General features: G+C 55.2%; 1 protein-coding gene across 1 annotated transcript in view; it reads right to left on the bottom strand.

The window, feature by feature from the left end:
* The window catches only part of MAN1C1 (mannosidase alpha class 1C member 1), a 160494-nt gene that overhangs the window by 79480 nt on the left and 58987 nt on the right, over positions 1 to 22027 (bottom strand). The window contains exon 2 of the mRNA XM_075552626.1: positions 14297 to 14393. Coding sequence (XP_075408741.1) covers positions 14297 to 14393 — 97 coding nt within the window. The remainder of the gene's footprint in view (positions 1 to 14296; positions 14394 to 22027) is intronic.

The following is a 22027-nucleotide window of genomic DNA, read 5'->3' as shown; positions in this document are numbered from 1 at the left end:
GAGGGCACTAGGAGTCAGGGTCGACTGGGTGGTGGCAGTTTGGCCTGTGTTCTAACTGCACTATTGTCTTTTGCCCTCACATAGAAGAAATGAACATGAGCACATTCCTGTGGGCACAGCACCTGCTGTGCTCATGGTGATGCCAGTCCTGCATCTGGGGAAGTGCCAGGCTGGGAGTCCTAATGTGTCCCCCCCCCCACCCCCGCCTCCAATCCTGCCCCACCGCCCCCATCTACGGGACCAACACGGTCTCTAACGAGCCTGGGCTTCTCTTCTCTCCTGCTCCCGCCCCCAAACTCTGCATGGGCGGCCCTATCCGTGCGCCAAACTCTGCATGGGCGGCCCTATCCGTGCGCCAAACTCTGCATGGGCGGCCCTATCCGTGCGCCAAACTCTGCATGGACAGCCCTATCTGTGTGCCGAGTGCCCGCTACCTGAGGAATTTCATGGGAATGCTGTTGCTGCTACTTGCTCTGTGGACGCAGACTCATGGAAACCCCCTGCCCACAGAGTAGAATCTGGGGAGATTGCCAGACCTTTCTTCCGTGGTACCTCCGGGTGGGTCTGAACCACCAGCCTTCGGACTAGTAGCTGAATGCTTCACTGCATCACCAGGGGCTTTACTTGACACGGGACATGGTGCTTCTGGCAAAGCAGAAGGGCAGTGGAAAAGAGGAGATGGTGGACGAGACGCAGCGACACAGTGGCTACAGCAATGGGTTCAAACACAGCAGCCGCTGTGGGGCTGGCAGGCAGGGCAGGTGCTCTGTTCTGCTGGACAGGGGGTCGCTAACAACAGCGAGGGCTTCGCCTGGCATCGTCCAGCCCAAGTCCCACAGCTCCCCATCCCAACACCCACCTCCTGTACCGATCCTCTCCCTGTGACACTTGGAACTCTCTGTTGTCAAAATCTACCAACCCAGCTACCCACGACCTGCCCTCTCAAAGGCCGCCCGTCCTCTTTGGAACTCCCCAGCAATGAAATGAGGAGGGGTGTACAAAAACAAACAAACACTTACAATTGTCTGAAGGATCTCGGCCGGTGAGTTAGTTTCCTGTGCCAACCTGGCCGATAACCACATGTGGCGTTAATGAGCGGAGGGATAAATGGCTCGGTGAGCCTTGCCTTTCTAGTTCTCGGGTCTCTTGCTTTGTGATGGTCGGACCAGGGTGCAGCTGCCTTAGCCAGTTCCCTGCTTTAGCTTGCAAGGCTCACTACCTGCAAGACATCCCTGAGGAGAAGCTGTGTGGATCTATCCTGGTGCAGCCCTGGGTGCTGGAGCAGCCATGTGGAGACCCCTGCCAGCTCTGAGATGCTTACATGTTCACTGACTCAGCTTTCCTCCTGCAGTAGGATCATTGTGTGTGTTTTGTGAGATGGAGGAGGACTTTGTGGATTGGTGTCAGACATATGGGCTAATGTTGGACTTGTGGGCTTGGACAGCCCTGGGTTGGGGTGTTTTCTTGATGTGCACTTACCCTTTACGTAAAACTCTCTCTTATACATATGACTTTCTGTGGCTTTGTTTCTCTAAAGCACCCAGACTGACACAGCTGGCTTCTCTCTTAAGTCGCGCACACCCTCACGTTCCTGTAGCCGGGTTCTCAGGCACAGGCTCGGCCTAGCAGCAGAGATAAACGGTGCTATGCGTCTCATCTCTGAGGTGCCCGGTGTAGCTTGCTTGTCTGCACACGCTTCCCTACTCCGTAGCCAGCTCAGAGCTGGGTAAATAAAAGGGATTTGATAACAAGTCGCTGAGTTGAATGAAAACTTCAGAAATAATAGACACTTCCCAGCCTCCACATGCTGGCAGCGACTTGTTGAGAGGCAACATGCAGATGTTTGTCCTGGGTGGATGCCAGTTGTGAAGGGCGGGGTTTGGGGGGCTGAGCTGTGCCTGCTGGGTGTATGAAGCAGGCAGAGGCCCCACTGTGCCCGTTCCCCCACCCCACCCCCACCCTGAGCTTCCTGCTCTAACGGAAAGTGTGGCCATTGGTGGGATTACACAATAGCAATCCCCCCACCCAGTCTGGCCCCAGGATTCAGAGTTATTGGGGGAGAAAATGCAATTGTGCTTTATCAGTCATTAAAAGAAACAAGGGCCGTGGATTTCAAATCGCCTTTCAGACGTGATGGACGAAAAAGAAACTGGAGAATTAGCACCCAATAGTGCTGACAACACACTTCCGGGTCGCTTTGTCCTCCTCCAGGCTCTCCTTTTGGAATTCCCCCACAATTCCTATTGATCCCGGCATGATTCTCATGCCAACCCTGTACGCTTGGGAGAGCAGCAGCCGGGGGAGGGCGGGAGGTGAAGCCCCCACCACCAGCTCCCAGAGCGAGGCCTTCTCTTGGCCCCACTCCGGGCTGGGCCCCCAGGACTAACGCAGCACCTCTGCCTCTGTCGCTGACCCTACCCACTCAGCCCAGCACACTCTCGTTGGCTATGGTGAAACACACCCAAGAGTGGTCAACCACCGACCCAGAAAGAACCTGGGAGTCCCTGTGATGGACAGGAAATGGGATCAGAGGGGGGCAGGCCTTGTCTGGGTCCCAGAGCAGACTGCTGCCCAGGGTACAAGAAGCCAGGTCTCCTTGACTCTTGGGGTCTGGGAGAGGGAGAAGACACTGGGGCTCTGCATTCTGGGGATCCTGGCCAGGCCTGGTTCACTGGTGACTGCTTACTATGACCCAACCAATCCAGCCATGCTGACCATCTGGCAGAGCCCGTGGGGGCCACAGCTGGCTCAGTCTCCCCTGTGCTTGACTAGGAGAGGGGGAGAATGCAGCAGGTAAACAGTCTGACCATAGCAAACACTAGTGAGGATAAAGGGAGCCAGCAGGACTCTCCCACATGGGTGGTAGGAGTATCAGTTGGTTCAACCACTTAGGAAAGCTGGCAGAATCCAACTAAAGCTTAACAGGCAGTGTTGTCCAGCAGTACATCCCAACACAGTTGAATGCTTATGTCCATTAAAAAAACAAACTGACATGACCCTCATATCCTGCAGATGGGATGTAAAATGGCACGACCACTTTGGGAAATGGCCAAGAAGTGTCTTAACAGGTTAAACAGTTACCATATGACTCAGCATGTCCATACCCAGGCACGAACCCAAGAGAAATGAAAACCTACGTCCCACAACACCCTCTTCGCGAATGTCCACAGGAGCATTCCTCACAACCGCAGAACTAGGGAAGCAATCCAAATGTTTACCAAACGATGATCGGATAAACAAAACGTAGAGGACTCTTATTTGGCAAAAGAAGAAGAAGAAAGTACCGAGACATCTCCTGACAGAATACTGCAAGTGCGATAGGCGGCCAAACGAACAACCCATCTGTCTCAGGGGAAGGGCGGTAAAAGTGATCCTTAGAGGCAAGGATGGCAACACTGCATCCCATGTACTTTGGACATGTGGTCAGGAGAGAGCAGACCCCAGGGAAGGACATCATGCTGAGTACAGTGGAGGGGCAGCGAACACGAGGAAGGCCCTCCACGAGGTGGACTGATGCAGTGGTGGCAACAACAGGCTCAAACAGAGATAGGCTGTAGACTAGTGGTTGCCAAGGGCTTTGTGGGAGGAGGAGTTGGGGAGAAATGGAGAAAGGCTGCTAATGGGTCCAAAGTTTCTTCTGGGGATGATTTGACCCAAACCAAACTCCTTGCCACTGAGTCGATTCTGGTTCCAGTTGACCGTCGAGGGCAGGAGAGAATGGCCCTTGTGAGTTTCCGAAACTCTTTCCAAGAGTAGAAAGCCTCATCTTTCTTCCCCAGAGTGGCTGTTGGCTTTGAACAGCAGACCCTGCAGTTAGCAGCCCACTTGCATAACACACCACCACACCAGGGCTCCCCTTGAAGATGGCAATGCTCTAATTGTTTTGGTGACAGTTGCAAAAGTCAGTGAATATGCTAAAAGCCACTGAATTAGTCACAAAAAAATGCCCACCACAGCTTCATTCACAATAGCCCCAAGACTGGAAATGAAAATGTCCAGCAGGAGAAAGGGGACCTTCAGTCACCGTCTAGCACCCGGCACTGCAGAGGGCGGCGCGCGGGCCCGTGAACTCACAGACAGAGCAACGAGTGAAAACCAAGCCGCAAAGAGCACACACAGTGTGAAGGAAGATGTGAGAGACTCAAGAGTCGTTGCCACTCCTGGGGCTCCTGACTAGGAGGGGCCTGAGGACCCGTCTGGGCCAATCCATGGGCACATTCTCCATGTTGATCTGGGCGGCGGTCAGCTGGGTGTAGCCACCTGTGATGGTCACTGAGCGGTACACTTGGAGACAGGTGCATTGCACTGTATGCAGTAAACTATACCTCCTTTAAAAAGTAATTAAGGTAGGATTGGGATCATGGTGGGGGTGCATTGAAGAGCTAGAGGAAAGTTGTATGTTTCACCGGTGCTGCACTGGCTCGTCTCTTCCTTGTGACCCTTCTGTGAGATTTATAATTCTACCTTACAAATCCGGCTAGACCAGCGCATGCACATGGGTACAGATAAGAGCTGGAAACACAGGGAATCCAGGGCAGATCAACCTCTCAGGACCAGTAACGGGAGTAGCAATACCAGGAGGATAAGGGGAAGGTGGTGGCGAAAGGAGGAACCGATCACAATGATCTACATATAACCCCCTCCCTGGGGGACGGACAACAGAAAAGTGGGTGAAGGGAGACATTGGTCAGTCAGTATAAGACAGGAAAAAATGATATCAATTTATAAATTATCAAGGGTTTGTAAGGGAGGGAGGGGGAAAAATGAGGAGCTGATACCAAGGGCTCAAGTAGAAAGAAAATGTTTTGAAAATGATGATGGCAACCAATGTACAGATGTGCTTGACACAATGGATGTATGTATGTATTATAAGAGCTGTATGAGCCCCCAATGAAAAGATTTTTAAAAAGTAATTAAAAGGCAGCATCAAGGTAAGGGTTGGGGGTAGAACCCCTAGCTGGTTGACTGTGACTCCTGGCGGCCCGTGTGACGGGTGGGTAGCGGTTCTCTGATGGTCATCTTCGCCAAGCCTGTCTGCCTCAGTGCCATGGGCGTGGGCCCGAACCTTTAGGCCTGCAGCTGAGTGCAGATCATCTGTGTCACACCCCTCGGGGACCTTTGCAGTAGACCCCGGGGTTCACAGCCTTCCTCTCTCTGTGCCCACCTTCCCCTCCCTTGGGTCCTCCTCCCCATGGCTTCGAAGAATCCACCTGGTGCTGCCTCTGGAGAGTGGGAATCTGCCTACCTATCTGCCGCTGGGTTTACCGGGAAACTTGGCAATTGCTTGACATGGAGCTGAGCGGTGAGAAGAAACGGGGCTGATGTCGGCTGTTGGCTCAGCCTTGTTTCCAAGGGAAGGAAGGTCTTTGGAAAGTGGGCGGGAACACCCCGCCCCCAGGAAGGGATGTCAGTTTCAATAGGAGTCATCCTACAGATCCCCAGCCAGTTGCTCTGGGAATAGACAGCCTCGGCGCACGCCTCTCTGACAGGACAAAGACCTGTTGCGCGATTTCCAGACTGCAAGGGAGCCAGTAAGATCGCCAAAGGCCCAAGAGCGCTCACAGTGGGGCAGAGGGCACGGTGGGGGGATGGGACGGGAGCCCCAGCCCCTTTGTTCTGGGAGCAGCGTGGCCCAGCGGAGGGCACTGGCCCTCGGGCTAGTGGCGCCAGGGCCGGCTGAGAAGCGAGGCCTGGCAGCCACGGGCTCCTCCGTGTTCTGGAGAGGAACTGTGGTCTGTGCCAACGGGAAGCCTTTTAAAAGGCGCAAGAAGATGGCCAAGGCGCATCTTAATTAGGAACTGCTTGGAAAGAAATCGTTGAAGGAAGAGGGGCCGGGCACCACGTGGCCACCGGACAGTCAGCAGCTTGGGAAGGTGCAAGAGCCCACGGAGAGCCGGAGGCTTTGGTTCTGCAGTCACCCGATGTGACCCTCGTGGGCTTTTCGGTCATCCGAAGGTGGCCAAGAAAACGTGGGTTTGTCCGCGGAGGCCACAGGGAAGCCTCACGGGACTGCAGCATCCGCCCGCCACTGCCAGCTCCGCCTGCCTGTCCTTCACACGTGGGGGGCTCCTATTATCCACCCAGTCACACACACACACACACACACCCGCCTTGTGCTAAATACAGTGACCAGCACTTGCAGGCCGTTGCTTCCTGAGCATTTCCCGTCTCTGCCCTCCTCCCGGTGGGGCAGCGGGGCTCCCCAAACACGTGAGAGCCGTACCATCCCAGGGACTGCCACCAAGACTCCCGAGGCTGAAGGCGGCTCCGTCTCCAACAGTCTCACCGCCTGAGTCAGGAGCCTGTGCTGGCCAGCCGGCCCAACTCGGCAAGCAACGCAGCCTGGCATCCATTTTCCAAGAATTATGGCATTTGTTTGTTTTTTTAAGTGGGCGTGAAAAACAGACAAAGCCTCCAAACACCCAAAACCGGTGGAAGTGAGTATGGTCCCCTAGGCCAGCTAAGTCCACACCCTCTGCTCACCAGCTGGAGCGGGTGGGGGCGGTGTGCATGCCAGGAGGAAAAGGTCCGTTAGGAGAGGACTGCTGTGTCCCGGCTCCGGAGGGCGCTCACTGTTCCAGGGCTCCTTGTCACCTCCCCTCACCGGCTTCTCCGAGCTCAGAGAAGCAGGAGACTAGCCCAGTGCCACACCGCTGGTAAATGGTGAGGCTGGGATTGGCAAGCAGGCCTCTCTTCGAAGTCAAACGTGTTGTCTGCCTCCCAGAACCAACGTGGGGCTGGGAGGAGGGTCCGGGAAGCAGGTGGTGTCCATAAATTACCAGGCAAAGGAGGTGTCCACAAGGCACCCCCCGTGGTGGGGCGATCCTTACCCCCCAGAAGGCAAGCTCTGCATGTGTGTGAGCACGTAGATGTGCGGAGAGTGGAGCATTTTGCAGACGGCACTACTAAGTCACATGCCAAAAAGCAATTGTAGAAATGACATCTTGGGGCTTGGATTTATTCCCTCTTCAACATCATATTTGCTCGGTTTACACGGCAAAGATGATTTTTCTCTCTGCCAAGGCCGAACATTCCCAGCCTGTGATCTGAAAATCATGCTGTGTTCATTTTGCCTCTTAACTCACCCAAGACCATAAATCATCCCTCGAAATGGGGATTTGGATGGCAGTCCTATCGGAGACTCAGGAGGCTGAGGCAGAATCCAATTTGGGGCTCTCACGGTCATCCTGGGGCCGGCTCGGAGCAGGGGGCGTTGTTCTTGGCCACACAAGTACCTCTACCCTGTGGGTGAGGCTGCCAAGCTTCTGGCCTGCTGATGAAGCGGGACTGTGGCTTTGCCGGGGTCCGTCTGCTAATTCTGGGTGCCCTCTGTGGCAGAGGAAGAGGGCATGGCAGCCAGAGAGGAGAGGGGGGCAGGGTGGGCCCAGCTCCACTCCAGCCAAACCCAGGATGGAGGACACAGGGAACCCCGGGCAGGCAGAAGCGCAGGAGACAGTTCATTCGGTCTACGATGGTTACCGGGAGCCTCTACTGTGCGAGGCTTTCTTTGGAGCAGAATCAGAATTATAATTATTTATAAAACCCAAACGGAGCTCGCAGCCATTGCGTTAAACTCCTACTCGCAGCAACCCTGCAGGACAGAGTCCAGCTGCCCAATAGGATTTCCAGGACTACAAACCCACCAACACGACATGCCCTCTTTCTCCCACAGCCTTGCTGGTGGCTTTGAACCACTGACCTTGCATGCTGGTGCGCAGCCGCCTGCTCTCGCCACGGCACCACAGGGGCTCCTACTGATGTTCTCCCCACTCTAATAGCAGCAGGAGCAGCGGGGTGGCCTCAGGAAGTACACATTCACAAACACCCCGAAACCAGGCGCTTTAACCCCCACAGTTGTTGGGGCAAGTCGGCATTTCCCCCATTCTACGTGGAGAAACTGAGACACAGAGGTGTGTGTAGCAGAGTGTGAACGTTTCTGCACACAGCTCTCGAAGCAATTGTATACATGACCTCTTGGGACCTGGAAACGTGTCCAGGGCCACATAATGAGTAAGTAGAGCTGAGATTCAAACACCTTTCACGCCAAGGGTCCACGGCTTGTGCTGCGAGCGGGTGTTTTTAGGTTCCTGGGCAGGGATGAAAGACGTTGCTGTGGTCAGAGGTAAAATGGAAATCTCAGGCTATTGTCTGGCCCTGAACACTCAGCTGATGTCCAGCACTTTACTGATGGGAGGACCCTGGCCCCCTGACCCCAAGGGGGGGATGGAGTGGCACATGCAACTCTTCCATCCTGAGACCACCCCTCTGCCCGAGACCGTCTCTGAACATTCCGTACATGGTCACCGAGGGCGAGGCACCTGGAGTCTTATGGCTTAGGCTTTGGAGGCTCACAGACCTGAGTGAAGTCCCTGTTACTAACTGTGTGACACAGCAAACCCCTCACCTCATCAAGCCTCGGCGTCCTCATCTGTGAAATGGGAGCAAGATAGGTTATCTGCCTCTCCCAAGGGCCCTGCGGACACGCAAGGAGCAGCAGCCGTACCTGGCATGACAGGTATCCTCAGAGCTGGTTTGCTCCTGAGAATTTCTAGCTCCTGGGAGTGATCCGGCTGGATGGCTAACTGCAAGGTCAGTGTTTCCAACCCAACAGCCACTCCTTAAGCGAAAGCTGAGGTTATCTGCTCCTGTAAAGATTTATAACTGGGCATCAGACTCCACCTGACGGACACCCTTGGTTGGGGTGATCTGGCCATGCTCACGGCCTGCGTCGGCACATCAGCAGAGGGCAATTGAGCGCCCCTCAGAAATGGGCGGGTAGAGTATAATTCGCTGGGACTTGGGCCACCAGCATTCAAGTCCTAAACCTCCTATCAACATGCCGGTCACCTCAAGCAAGTCCCTGCCCTCTCTGGACCCCAGTGTCCCCAGCTCTAACCCAAGGGGCTCCTCTGGTGGTGACATTCCAAGCTTCTGGGCCTGCTGGCAGCCCTCAGCCCCAGCAGCGCTCGGAGCACACTGGCCTGTTGGGAAGCACCTGCTGGTGAAGGGTGGACAGACAGACTGCTGGGTGCCACTTACAGCTCAGAGTGCCGCATGTGGCTGCCTCATCCCAAGACCTTGGACCTTATCTCTACTCTTTAAGACCTCAGCCAAGGGGCCGAGGGGCGACTGCCTCCCAATGGGCTGGGGGCAGCAGGGAACAGGAGCCCGCACATGGGTCCTAGGCCCACCAAATGTGGCACCCCACCCCCGCCAGGGAAGATGGAAGAAACACCCATGTTGGGGCCCTGCTGTCGTCCTCCGAGCAGGGCCACCTGGAGAAGGCTTCCTGCATGCCAGGTACAGCACACGCACTCAGTTCTCAGAACAACTCCGGGAGGGACGGAGGGACAGTTACTGTCCCATTCTACAGGTGGGCAAACGGAGGCCAGGCGAAATTAAGAAATGGCCCAAAGTCAGGCAGCTGGGAAGGCAGAGTAGTATGCAAGGCCAGCCACTGGGCCCCAGATCCATCACCCCGCCACCCCAATTCCCAGCAGCAGTTGCCCCCCCTTTCCCCAGGACCTCTGTGCTGCAGTCACTTTCTGTGGCCACGCTCTGCTGCTTCTCCCTGCCCCCCCCCAATGCATGCTTCAACTGGCAAGCTCACACCTGGGGCCTTCCAATGTGATCACAGCTCCCCAGTCAGGTGTCTGTCCCGCCCCTCTCCCTATGGGGGTCACGAGGCCCAGACCACAGGTCAGCATCCTCACCCCACTCTGCGGCCACAGCTGCTGAGCTACACTGCAGAGGGCCCACCCAGGCCTCTTGTGACCCAAAGTCCAGGCTCTTCCCACCACCCAGTTGTCCATCAACTGTCCCATCTGGCTACTGGCCACCTCTCAGAGGAGGGGGAGGGGCAGATGCTGCCAGGGCCTGGGTCCTGAGATGAGATCTGGTGGCCTGTGTTCTCTTTGCTCAGAGCACTGGGGTCTTGGGAGGTCTTTCTGACAAGACCTGCTGAGCCGCCGGGTGATGGTATAAAAGAAATCACTTTGAAACGGAATTGGCTCAGGGCACAAACACTGGCTGGAGAGGTCTTCCATCGAAGCCAGAACAAAGGCAGCCGGAGGAGGGCGCTCAATTTGGCTAAGGCTGCCCAGGGAGGACAGGCTCGGGGATCCCATGAGCTCACTGTACCCTGGCTGGCTCCTGTACTTCTTGGCCAAGCAGGGCTAGTATGAACTCATTAACTCTTCGCTGCATGCAGCGCCCAGGGAGACAGGTTCAGCTACAGGGGGGCAGGGTACTGCTGCCACCAGACCATGCTCCGCTTGCTGTTCTGAAAGCCCACTGATGACAGAGGAGGCCAGTGGCCAGGAGTGGCCTCCCTGAGGCTAGGAGTGGTGGTGTGGGTAATCAATTCATTGAGGCAAATTCACTCCTCTACCTCTGTGGCGGAGTCCAGGCAGCGGTGTCACTAGTTTACAATCATTGTTCATCGGAAGGTTGGCAGTTTGAGCCCACTCGTGGCTCTGCCTAAGAAAGGCCTGGAAAACTGCTTCCATAAAGCTTAGAGCCAAAAAAAGCCGACAAGGCAGTTCCAATCAGTAGCATGTGAGGGGCCGTGGTTGGAATGGGCTTAATCGAAAGGGGGTTGGTTTGGGCATTTTGAGACGAGTCTGGCTTTGAAGCTGCCCATGACTCTAGCCCGAAATAGAACCTCTCTTAGCTTCTTAAGAAGCCTAGAAACCTCATCCTCTGGCTGTGTCCCTGTAAGGCCTGTCTCATAAGAAACCATCCGTGGGAGCATGCATCATAGCGACCGTGTGTTAAGTGACAGCCTCAGAACCGCTGCACAGGTCACCAGGGTTGGAACTGACCCCATGGCAGTTGGCTCGGGTTTCTTTCTTTCTTTTTGGGATGTGTTGGAGGGAGTCCTTGGGTGGCGGGCATGGTAAGCATGCACGGTGGCTCTCTGAAAGGCTGGCAGTCTGAGTCCACCCAGAGGTACCGAGGAAGACAGGCCTGGTGGCCCGCTTCTGAGAAACCAGCCTCTGACCCCCTCTGGAGCACAGCCCTGCTCTGGCACGTGCGGGTTACCAGGAGTCAGAACTGGCTTGATGGCAGGTAGTTATGTGTCAGGCAGGCCCTGGGCTGGGTACCTTCTGTTATCATGAGCTCACTTTGCAGAAAACTCAGGCTCAGGGAAAAGTGTCTTCTTGCCTCGGGTCACTGCAGCCAGGAAGTAGTGATGTCAGCTTTGGAGCCCAGGCCTGCCGGGTTCCAGACACAGAACTTCAAGTCAGCAAAGGCCCGTCCACTCCTGCCTCTCTCTGACAGCACCCAGCCAGCCCTCAGCTGGCCCTGGCGACCGCTGAGCGAGCAGGTCCCATCACAGGTGGGGGTGCTCTCGCTGGGCATTTAGCCCTGTACTCCCAGCAGCTGGAGTTGAGTTTGGCATTTGTCAAATAAGTGAGGCCAGCGTGGCTCTCCCTGCCCAGTGCCTGCACCCTGGGGCTCGTCTGCTGGCTGCCAGCAGGGCTGCAGACACTGGGTGAGGGGCACTTAATGGCCTTCCAAGGTCGTTCTTGGGCGACAGCCAACTCACACGTCATGATCGGAGAAGGATTGGAGGGCTGCCAATGAAGTCCCAGGCCCTCTGGATTCCACGGGAGAGGAGGTGGTTCCGCTGAATCCCTCCCTGTGGGTACACTGTCCAGAGAGACCAGTCCCTAGTGAGGACACCAGACTTGGTAAAGCAGAGGGTCGGTGAAACAGCGCAGGGCCTTCAACAAGCTGGGCAGACAGACCCAGGGGCTGAGACAATGGTGTGCTCACCCTGTTGCACACGGGATCGCCATGAGTCCAAACTGACTCAATGCCCCCCAACAGCCACTCCCCGTGCAGACCCCTCTGTCCCAATGGGCGGTTTGAGCAATGGTTTAGCCCCTGTTGTGTGGCTTCAGAAACCAACCTCTCCCATCCACACGCACTCCCTGCAAACTCCCAGCAAACTGAAAAACCAACCTCTCCCATCCGCACCCACTCCCTGCAAACTCCCAGCCAAACTGATCATGCCCCTGGATTACAACACAGTTTTGAGGAGAGCTACTACAGCAAGTGTCTCCCGGGGCTAACATGGGGAGCTGGGGACGGCTGGTTCTCCAGGGAGGTAGAGCAGCAGGGCCCCTCAACTTGAATCCTCACCCTTCACATGTGCGGTTAGCAACACCACCCCCCTCTCCTCCCTTCTGACTCAGTACACTTCTTCTTGGGAATCTATCCCAAGACGAAAGCTTATGCAGAGAGATGGGGGCTGCTGTGTTATTTTTAGCAGCCCCAGCTGGGAACCACCTGAATGTCCAACATGAGTGGGATGGTTAAATAAATTAAGGCACATCCACGCAAATAAATGTCACCATGAAAAACATTCAAGAACACGCTTAGAAAAATACTTTATGATGTAACACGAAGCCCAAAAGAAAGGACATAAATTGTGCCCGAAGAGCACCGAGCAGGACACACAAGATCAGAAGGCAACGAGCCGAGCTGTTCATGAAGGCCGCAGCTAGGAGGGTAAACATGCTCGTTCATGGTGCTGTGGGTTGCTAACCACAAGGTCAGTGGTTCAAACCCACCAGCCGCTCCATGGGGGAAAGATGAGGCCGTCTGCTCCCATAAAGATTTAGAGTCTCAGAAACATTGTGTCGAGTTGCCAAGAGGACAAGCAAAATAATCCTTGGAAGTCAGGATGGCGAAACGGTCTCACGTACTTTGGGCATGGTGGCAGGGAAGGTCAGTCCCTGGGAAAGGACATCGTGCTTGGGAAGTCGGGGGTCAGGGACAAGAGGACGGCCTTCAATGCGATGGAGTGACACAATGGCTGCAACAACGGCCTCACATGTAACAATTGTGGGGACGGCGCAGGACCAAGCAGCAGTTCCTCTTGTTGTGTAGACAGGGTCACTATCGATGGCACCTAACTACACCATGGCAATATGCGTGTGGGCAGACTGGATGGCAGCGGAGCCCTCGTGGCATGGTGGGTTAAGCAGTTTGCTGTTAACCACAAGGTCGGTGGTTCAAACCCACCAGCCACTCTGAGGGCCAGAGATGAGGCTGTGTGCTCCTGTAAAGATCAACAGTCTCAGAAATAGTAGTGTATTCTACTCCGTCCTACAGGGTCCCGAGGAGCTGGAACTGACTGGACCGTGGTGGGTATACTGTGTGGTCCTCTTTCCAGAACTCCCCTTTTTCCTCCTACATACCTGTGATGCTCAGAAGGAGGACCAGACTGCTCAAAGGGGAGAGGTATTCAGGACAGGCAGAGGGCTGAGTGCAGACTGGTTAGAGCAAGGAGAGGTGGGCCTGTGCTGTCGTCCTCTTAGCCAACTCTGACCGGGCCGTGTCAGTGGTGCCCGTCCCCAGTCAACTTTCTTGGTTAATTCCCTCTCAGACCTAGATCCTGACACTCGGAGAGCTTGCATCTCGGAGGAGCAGGGATACAGGTAATGCGTTTCCCACCTCCAGCCCCAGACAGCACCTGTCTCCAGGGAGGAAGGATGCCAGGTTATCCCCACCATCTCCGGTGAAAGACCTGCAGAGACGAGAGCTGACAACTCTGCAGGTGTGACATGAATCTGAAATCTGAGGCTGGGCCCACACCTTGTGGGAGCGGCTTTCAAGGCTCTGGGTCAGAAGGACTCGGAAGGCGGGGGTGGGGAATGCAAGGCACCAACGACGACAAGGAGGCTGCAAATCCTTGTGACAAGTGCCAAGCAGCAGCAGCAGCACAAGGCGCCCCAAGGGCGGCAGCCTTATGTGCCCACGCTCCCAGCCATGCTCACCAGCTGCTCCAAGGGAGAAAGACAGGGCTTTCCACTCCCGCAGAGAAACCCACAGGGGAAGTTCTTCCCTGTCCTGTCGGGTCACAGGGTGCAGCATGGCAGTGAGTCCGGTTTCTGTCAGTGCAGGAGAGTCTTTCCCCCAAGACTCAAAAGGCAGCACAGAAAGCCCCAGTTCATTTATTGCCCACCCTGGAGAGGTCCACACTTAAAATTCAGGTCTCTAAGTCCTTCGTCATGCCGCACCTTCTCCGGGGAAGCAACCTGCCGTCTCCCAGGTCCCCCCTCCCACCTGCAGGCTTCTCAGCTTTAACATCTACATGATGAGTCTACGCAAGGAGGTCTGGGGGCTGGAGACAAGCACCTGGGTTTAGCCCCTACGAGAGCCCAGGGTCAGGAGGAAGAGGGACATGCGCTAGGAGGTGAGGAGCTGAAGGTCAAATTCCACTTGGCCCCCGAGGCAGCGGCGCCGGGTCTCCCCTCCACCAAAGCGGCGCAGGTCCACTCACCGAACATGCTGCCCTCGTAGCCGTCTTTGGTCAGCGGACGAAGCTCGTTTTTCCCCATGGCGTAGCGCTTGTAGCTCTCCCAGGCAAATTGCGTCATCTGCAAGAGAGCAGGGACACCGAGAACCTCAGCAAGGCGGCCCCCCTCGCTGGGCCGACCCGCTGGCTTTGTCTGTCTGCCACTGGGTTTTCAGCCACAGCCAAGACATAACCTGCTGCGTTTTCCAAAGTGAGGAAGGCAACTGTGGGGGTCATTCTTCTGGGCAGCTCCGCACAGACGCCCCCCGGAGTTCCCAGAGGACGTGCAGAAAGCTCCAAGGACGGCCAGCCCTCTCCATCCTTCAACGCCAACCACCATGCAAAACCACCTCTTCCATGAAGCCTCTCCGTCTCCCACTGGCCTAAAGCAACCCAGCAGTATGGGTTACAGCTCAATGTAAAGACCCCCACAATCCTCACCACAGGACCACCAGGTAACACATCCAACGGAGGGAAGATTGTGGCCCAGTATTGTGGCCAAGGGTTTTGTCTTGCTTGGGTCCACAATCAATGCTCATGGAAGCAGCAGGCAGAGATCAAAGGATGCACTGCACTGGGCGAATTGCCACCCAAGACCTCTTTAAAGGGCCGAAAAGCAAGGATGGCATTTTGAGGGCTTCGGTGCGCCTGACCCAGCCAAGGTATTTTCAACCGCCTCACATGCATGTGAAAGTTAGACACTGAATACGGACGCTCAAGGAAGAATCAATGTATTTGAATTATGGCGCTGTCAGAGGATACTGCAAGTACCCCGGGCTGCCGAGAAAATAAACACATGTGTCTCAGAAGAGGTACAGCTAGAGCAGGGTTCTCCACCTTCCTCATGCCGCGGCCCTGGCATACAGCTCCTCATGCATGTGGTGGTCACCCCCAACCATCACATTATTTTCGTTGCTGCTACCTCACTGTCATTTTGCTGCTGTGATGGATCGTCATGTAAATATCTGATATGCAGGATGTATTAGAAGACCCCTGTGAAAGGGTCGTTCGATCCCCAAAGGGGTCTCGACCCACAGGTTGAGAACCTCTGTTCTAGAGCAAGGTTGACTAAACTTTGTCTCACATACATGTTACCAGGAGAGACCAGTCCCTAGAAAAAGCCATCGTGCTTGGTAGACTAGAAAGTGGCCACAGTCCTTGACAAAGCAGCCTGGCACAGTGGCTTCAAGGCCAAGAACAACGTGCGGTGTTTTCTGCTGTTCCCACAGAGGGTCGAGAGGAGCCCCAGCACCGAACACCAACAAAGCGATCTTCGGAAGGGAAGGAAGGAGTCTTCTACGAGCCAGTGACTGGCTGCTCGCCTGACCTGACTTAATCTAACAGAACCAGCTCGCGAGCTAGCTGTTGCTAAAGCCCGCCCGGAGATAAGGAGGCTGCGCTAAGACATCAGATAGCCTGCCAAGGCTCCCAGGCGAGTCACTGAGAGCTGGAAGCTGAACCCCCCTCCTCTCCTCCCGGCTCTGGAGCCCAGCCCAGCCCTGAAAGTCCCCATTGCTGCTTACTGGACTCCCTCAATGCTGGGCCTGATCTGCCCTGGCTGACAGGCTCCTCCGCACACGTGGTTTCTTGTTTCCTTGGTTGTGGAACATGGGCTTCTAGAGGCCAGAAACCACTCTTGCCTTGCCTCCGTGCACCCCATGGCACCCAGCACGGGGCTCGGCTCAGGTAGGCATCACCCACTGGTTGTCGACTTGTCACAAGTGGGGGCGGGTGTGAGTTCGTATCACGGCAGGCAGCTCCTCTCAGCCCCCGTAAGCGTATCATGCAAGCCCTGGGCTGGGCAGAGCTGGCTGCACCTGTGGCCATCCTCTCACCCCTGCGCTGTCCCCCTAGGCCTCCATCTTTGCCTCTGAGCAGCAGGCTCTGGGGGACCAGTGAGCAGAGGTACTCAGGCACAGCGGAGGAGATGAGAACAAAGACGTGGGCTTGTGGCCACAGGGGCAAGAGTTCTAATCCCACCTACGTCCCTGGGCCACACTCTTTATGACTTTGGAAAGTGACGGAATGTCTCCAGCACCAGTTGCCCACTCTGTGAGGTGGGGGCACTAAGAATTGGCTGTCACAAGGATTACGTGGGGGGGGGCACCAGGTAGCAGGTACTTCTTCCTGCTTCAGCCAGCACAAGTCCCACCTGACCCCCGCCCAGCCACCCACCCTCCTCCGGCCCCTCCGCCAGCTTCTCCAGAGACACTGCCTCGGATTTACCGGGGAGACTCGGTGCACCGGTGTCCCTAATGCAGCTGGAGAACTGGCCTTCCTAACAAGTTTCCAAGTGATGCCGCTGGCCCTTGGGCCACAGGTGAGAGCCAGTGACCTATTAAAATCCCGTTCATAGTAACCCCCTCCAGAAGGGTTCTCACCTTGTAGGTCGCAACCCCTTTGGGGGGTCAAACAACCCTTTCACGGAGGTCACCCCATTCGTCACAGTAGCAAAATGTCAGTGATGAAGTAGCAACAAAAATAATGTTATGGTTGGGGGTCACTACCCCGAGGAGCTGTGTGAAACGGTCACGGCGTGAGGAAGGTGGAGAACCGCTGCTCCACAGGGTTTCTAAGACTGCCCATCTATATGGGCACATGGCCGTCTCGTTCTCCCATAGTGGCTGATGGGTTTGAACGGCCAACCTGGCAGTCAGCAGCCCGAGGTCTAGCCCACAGCACCCTTGTTTCCAATTTTCCCCTCACTTGCAGACCTGCACTCTCTGGCTCTCCTCCTCCGCCTGTTCCACCTCAGCCCTTAGTCCGGCAGCAACTCAGGCACCCTTCGGCCCGCTGCTCCTGGCCCATCTGGGTAGTCACTCCGGGCGTGCCTGTGGGTGTGAGGACTAGGGGGCAGCGCACTGGGTCTAGGGCCCAGGCTCTCTGAGAACCGGCAGAACACACCATTTTACAGGGGAGATGGGCGGCCTGGGCTGGAATCCAGGCCTCTGCACTCCCACGTCAGCAGAGCCCACCCCCGTGCCTGGCAGGACATGTGGCGCCTCATGTGACACACATGCAAATGTCATGGTAACGCATGCCAAGCGCTTGGCACGGGCTGTGAGTCCTGGTTCCGTTCCTCTGTTATTTTCTACTTATCTTTTATTGGCAATAACGGGAAGTAATTGCTGGGTATGAGTGCTGGGGGGCGACTGGCCTTGTCCCTCTGCCTCTCTTATCTGGGGGGCTCAGTCCATTGAGTCAGGGTGCAGTGGGGGAGTGGCTGGGTGGAAGGGGCCTCAGTGAGGGCGGGGAAGGGGAGGGCAGGGCATAGGGGAGGCCTGCGTCACCCTCAAAGCTGCTCCTGCTGTAAGTGCCCCGAGCAGTGGGTGTGTAGGCGTAAAGGAGAGGCTCGTAAAAGGAGCTGTCACCACGGGCCTGACGGTGTTTGGCAGGGGTGGCCTGTTCCTGCAGTCACCCACAGGAACAGAGGGCAACAGGGGTCCCAACAGTCCCCACCTCATTGGAACTAGATGCAGAGGGCTCAGAGTTGCCTCGTGACCACACACCTGTGCACGGCCACACAGGCACTCAGGTGGACACCTGCCTCCCATCTGGAGCCAGCAAAGGCATGGGGTGGGCAGGGAAGGTGCCCCAGCCGGACCTAACTCACTGGGCAGGGCCCTGGGTGGCATTGGTGGCTCATAGCCACCCGGCGGCTCTGTAAATGACCCAGCCTGTGATCTGTTTCTGTAACGATTAAACCTGCTACCAAGTCGACCACAACTCACATCGACCCTTTAGGGCAGAGCAGACCTGCCCTTTAAGCATCTGAGGCTGCAAACCTTTCTTCTGAGAGTTGGCAATGCTGACCTTGCCACGAGAGAACCTGACACATGACCCACTAGGCCAACAAGGCTCCTTCCATAAAGGTGACTGTGCTAGTCCGGGTTGACGAGAGAACCAAATTCATAGACACTCATATGTGCTTAAGAAAGAGCTTTACATCCAAGAGCAGTTGAATACTGAGAAAACATCCCAGATCAGTCCATAAGTCCGGTATCAGTCCATATGTCCAATACCAACCTATAAATTGCTCTTCAGATTCATGAACACATGCAATAACAGAGAATGCAGGGAGATCACAGGCCAGTGGATGGAAAGTCTTGTGAATCCAGTTGTGGTAGAAGCATCTCAGAGCTGGCAGGGGTCTCCATGTGGCTTCTCCAGCTCCAAGGCTCTGACTGCCATCAGCCTGTCTCCATGTGGCTTGTCAATAAGAATGTCTCGCAGGGACTTGGCATCCAAAGAGCTATTTATCTCCTTAGGGCCTCCAAATGAGGTCATCGAACTGCGACCTGATTGACAGGTCAGACTCCACCCCTTCACTCATAAGTCTCAAATTGACAGTAGATTACATAACTACCACAGTTCCCACAAACACACAAACTCACTGCCATCGAGTCAATTCTGACCCACAGCAACCGTATGAGTCAGAGTAGAACGGTCCCTGTGGGTTCAAGACTACAAATCTTTTCAGAAACAGGCTCATCATCTGTCTCCCTCAGAGCAGCTGGCGGGGTCAAACCGCTGACCTTGTGGTTAGCGGCTCCATTCATTACCCACTACACTGCCAGGGCTGCTGCTGCGAAGATCACTGATGAGAAGACCTTACGGGCAGTCCTGCTCTAGAACACACAGGGCACTGGCAGTGAGAGCTGACTCTTGCTGGTTACCGTCAACAACGCATCCTCAACAAGCCCCGCCAGGCTTCCCACCCTGTGCTTGGCTGCACCCCTGGTGGGAGCGCTGCACCGGCCACCACCCTGTCCTCCCGGCCACTGCTGCTCTTCCACCAGGACCCAGCTGAGACGGCACTCTTGCAGCACGGCCCCTTCCCACCTGCAGCCCTGCTGCAGGGTCCCACAGCAGCTAGATGCCAAATGTTTGTGCTTAAAACCATTTGGCTAACAGCATCGCTCCTGACCTCAGGCCAGGCTCCTTCAGGAACTGGCACCTAGGAAAACCAAAACCCAACCCACTGCCATTGAGTCGATTTCCCACTCACATTGACCCTGAAGGATGGGTAGAACTGCCCGTGAGGGTTTCTGAGACTGTAACTCTTCATGGGGACCGACAGCCTCACTTGTGGCTATGGAGTGGCTGGTGCACTTGAACTGCCTACCTGGTGGTTAGCAGCCGAGCACTTAACCACTGCACCACCAGTAGCAGGTGCTAGTAGGTGCTCATGAACTATTTGCAGAATGCATGATTTCAACCCTAAGCTGCTTAGCGCGCAGTGGGGAGAGTGGATATGCTCAGTGACGGGAGGGTCAGAGGAGGGGCTGTGGAGCCAGGCGCTCAGGAAAAGGCAGACATGCATCTCCAGGAAACCTTCACGGAGACTCTCATGGCCTGTTGGGGCACAGGAGGGGAGGAGGGCTCACTGAAGGGCGAGACTGCAGAGACCAGAACTGGCACAGGCATAGCCCTAGACTTGGCTTTAGAGTTGGCCAATCCCTGACATCACACATAGGCAGCTCTCAGACCCCCAAGGTCATCCAGGCCACCTCCTGGCCAGCGGCTGAGTCCTCACCGCAGGTTCCATAATGAAGGGTTAAACCGCCACTCTCTGAACACCCCAAGGATGGGGAGTTCACCACCTCATCTCACCTCACCTCACCAGGCAGGCCATCCCAACTGAGGCGTTCGGTAGCTCCTCCTTAGTCAGTCAGCTTTCCTCGGTGAGCCCTGAGGGCAGCCGGTAGTCAGCTCACCGCTCCCCCCAAGTGAAGAGCTGTTTCCTTGGACACCAGCGGGACTGGGTGGCTCGGAGTCCCCGGCACTCGGGCTGCAGACCCCCTGGACCAAGGTCTTTGATTTTCTGGGGTGTTTCAACACTTGTTGGCCATCTCTTGTGGGTACGCCTCTGGTCATGCGCAGAAATCAACGCAGAAGTGCTCCCTGGTGCTAGCTGGACTCTCTCCAGGAGCGGGGGCCTCACCATGTGGCCCAATCACTGCATCTCAAATGTTCTGGAACCAGGAAGTCAGGTGTCTGCTGGTTTTAGATACGCTGCAGTCGTGATGGGGCTGTCGCTAGCAGTCTTCCCGCCAGCATTTGGACAGCAACACTAACAAGCCAGGCTATAGACAGTGTCCAGGTGGCAGCCTCAGGGACTCCTCCCCTGGGCCTATCAGCCAACGAGGGCTCTACCACAGTCAGTACAAGCCCATTCTCCAGGTCTGTCCACTGGCAGGTTGTGAAAGACAGGGCCGAAACACACAATCCCTTTGCTCAGCTGCTCTTTTGCTTCCTCTGTAAGGAAGAGAAGGGGTTAAGCTGCCACGATTTTGCTCTTCAGAAACCCAACTGGCTGCTGTGGATCATCCATCATGCGCTGTACTGATGCTGATCGGTCACTCACTCACACCCTATTTGCCCCGGGAGGATGGCCACACGGAGAGCACTGGAGTGTCGTGCTGGTGAGGGTGTGCACAGAGGGGGCCCGGACACACTGGGAACGTAAATGGTGTAGCCTCTTTGGGAAACAGCTTGACCCACCCCCACACCCCCCACAAAACAAGGAGTCACCAAATGCAGACTGAGGGGGAGACCTGCAACATTAACTAGCCCGCACTCATCAAGAAACAACAAGGTCCTGAGTGCAAAAGACGAATCGAAGAGCCGTTCCAGACTGGAGGTGATCGGGCGAAGAGCACTAGCCGGGTCTCCCAGCAGCAGCGATTGTTCTCGTCCGTCTAAAGGCCATGGCCACCCGTGAGTCGGGGAGAGGCATGGGCTGGTAGAAAGAGGGCAGTCTGAGTTTCTGGGTTGTGACGGTTCTGCTGCGGTTATGCACAAGCGAGTCGATCGCCTTTGGGGGAAACGATGAGGCATTTAAGGGGAAAGGGCACCATGTTTGCACTCTATTCTCAAATGGCTCAGTGAACAGTAATTGTGTGGACTGCGGTAGAGAAATGAGGGGCGAGGGTTATACAGGAGGGAGCGGGGAGAGCAGGAGAGCAAACACTTTAAAATAATAACATCTGCAGAATCGGGGTAAAGGGTAGATGTGAAATCTTCGGTGGATTTTTGCAACCTGTCTGCAAGTCTGAAATGTTAAATAATCATATGCTAAGGGATTTTGGTGAAGGTTGTTGACATTGTTTCCACCCAAGTCAGTACATGCCAGAATTTTATTGTCTCACCCTTGTAAATAAATCAGGACAAAACATGCCCCTTACCAGTCTCTCCATGGCCCATCACCTATGCCATCCTGCTCACTCTGGCCAAAGGATTGAGTCAAGCACGCAATTGTTTCCTCCCTACTACAATGATACCAAGGAGTCCCAGTAGTATAGTGGGTTACGCATTGGGTTACTAACCACAAGGTCAGCAGTTCAAAACTACCAGCTGCTCCTCAGGAGAAAGATGAAGTTTTCTATTTCCATAAAACAGTTATAGTCTCAGGGGCTATGAAGGGTTGAAGATTTGAGTGTGGTGTGTGTGTCATTGTGAATTAGTGGGGCGTAAGATGTAACAGCTTATCAACATTTGAAAATAGTGGTACTCGATAACTTCTTTTTAGAAATTGCCTCCAAATTTAAGGCTGGAAAGTCACTGGAATTTAGAAACGAATTGTATCTAGGTGCCATTTTAGGATTTTGGCATGCGCATTAAGAATTGTGAACAAACTGTTCATAATGTCTCTGTACTGATCTCAAACCAACCAATACCATGCCAGTTACAAAAGAAAAAAAGAAGAGTTACAGT

Source organism: Tenrec ecaudatus, chromosome 1 (assembly GCF_050624435.1).
Source record: "Tenrec ecaudatus isolate mTenEca1 chromosome 1, mTenEca1.hap1, whole genome shotgun sequence".
NCBI classification, from domain to species: domain Eukaryota; kingdom Metazoa; phylum Chordata; class Mammalia; order Afrosoricida; family Tenrecidae; genus Tenrec; species Tenrec ecaudatus.
Note: the sequence above shows the minus strand (reverse complement) of the source record. Positions and strands in the feature narration are given on the sequence as shown.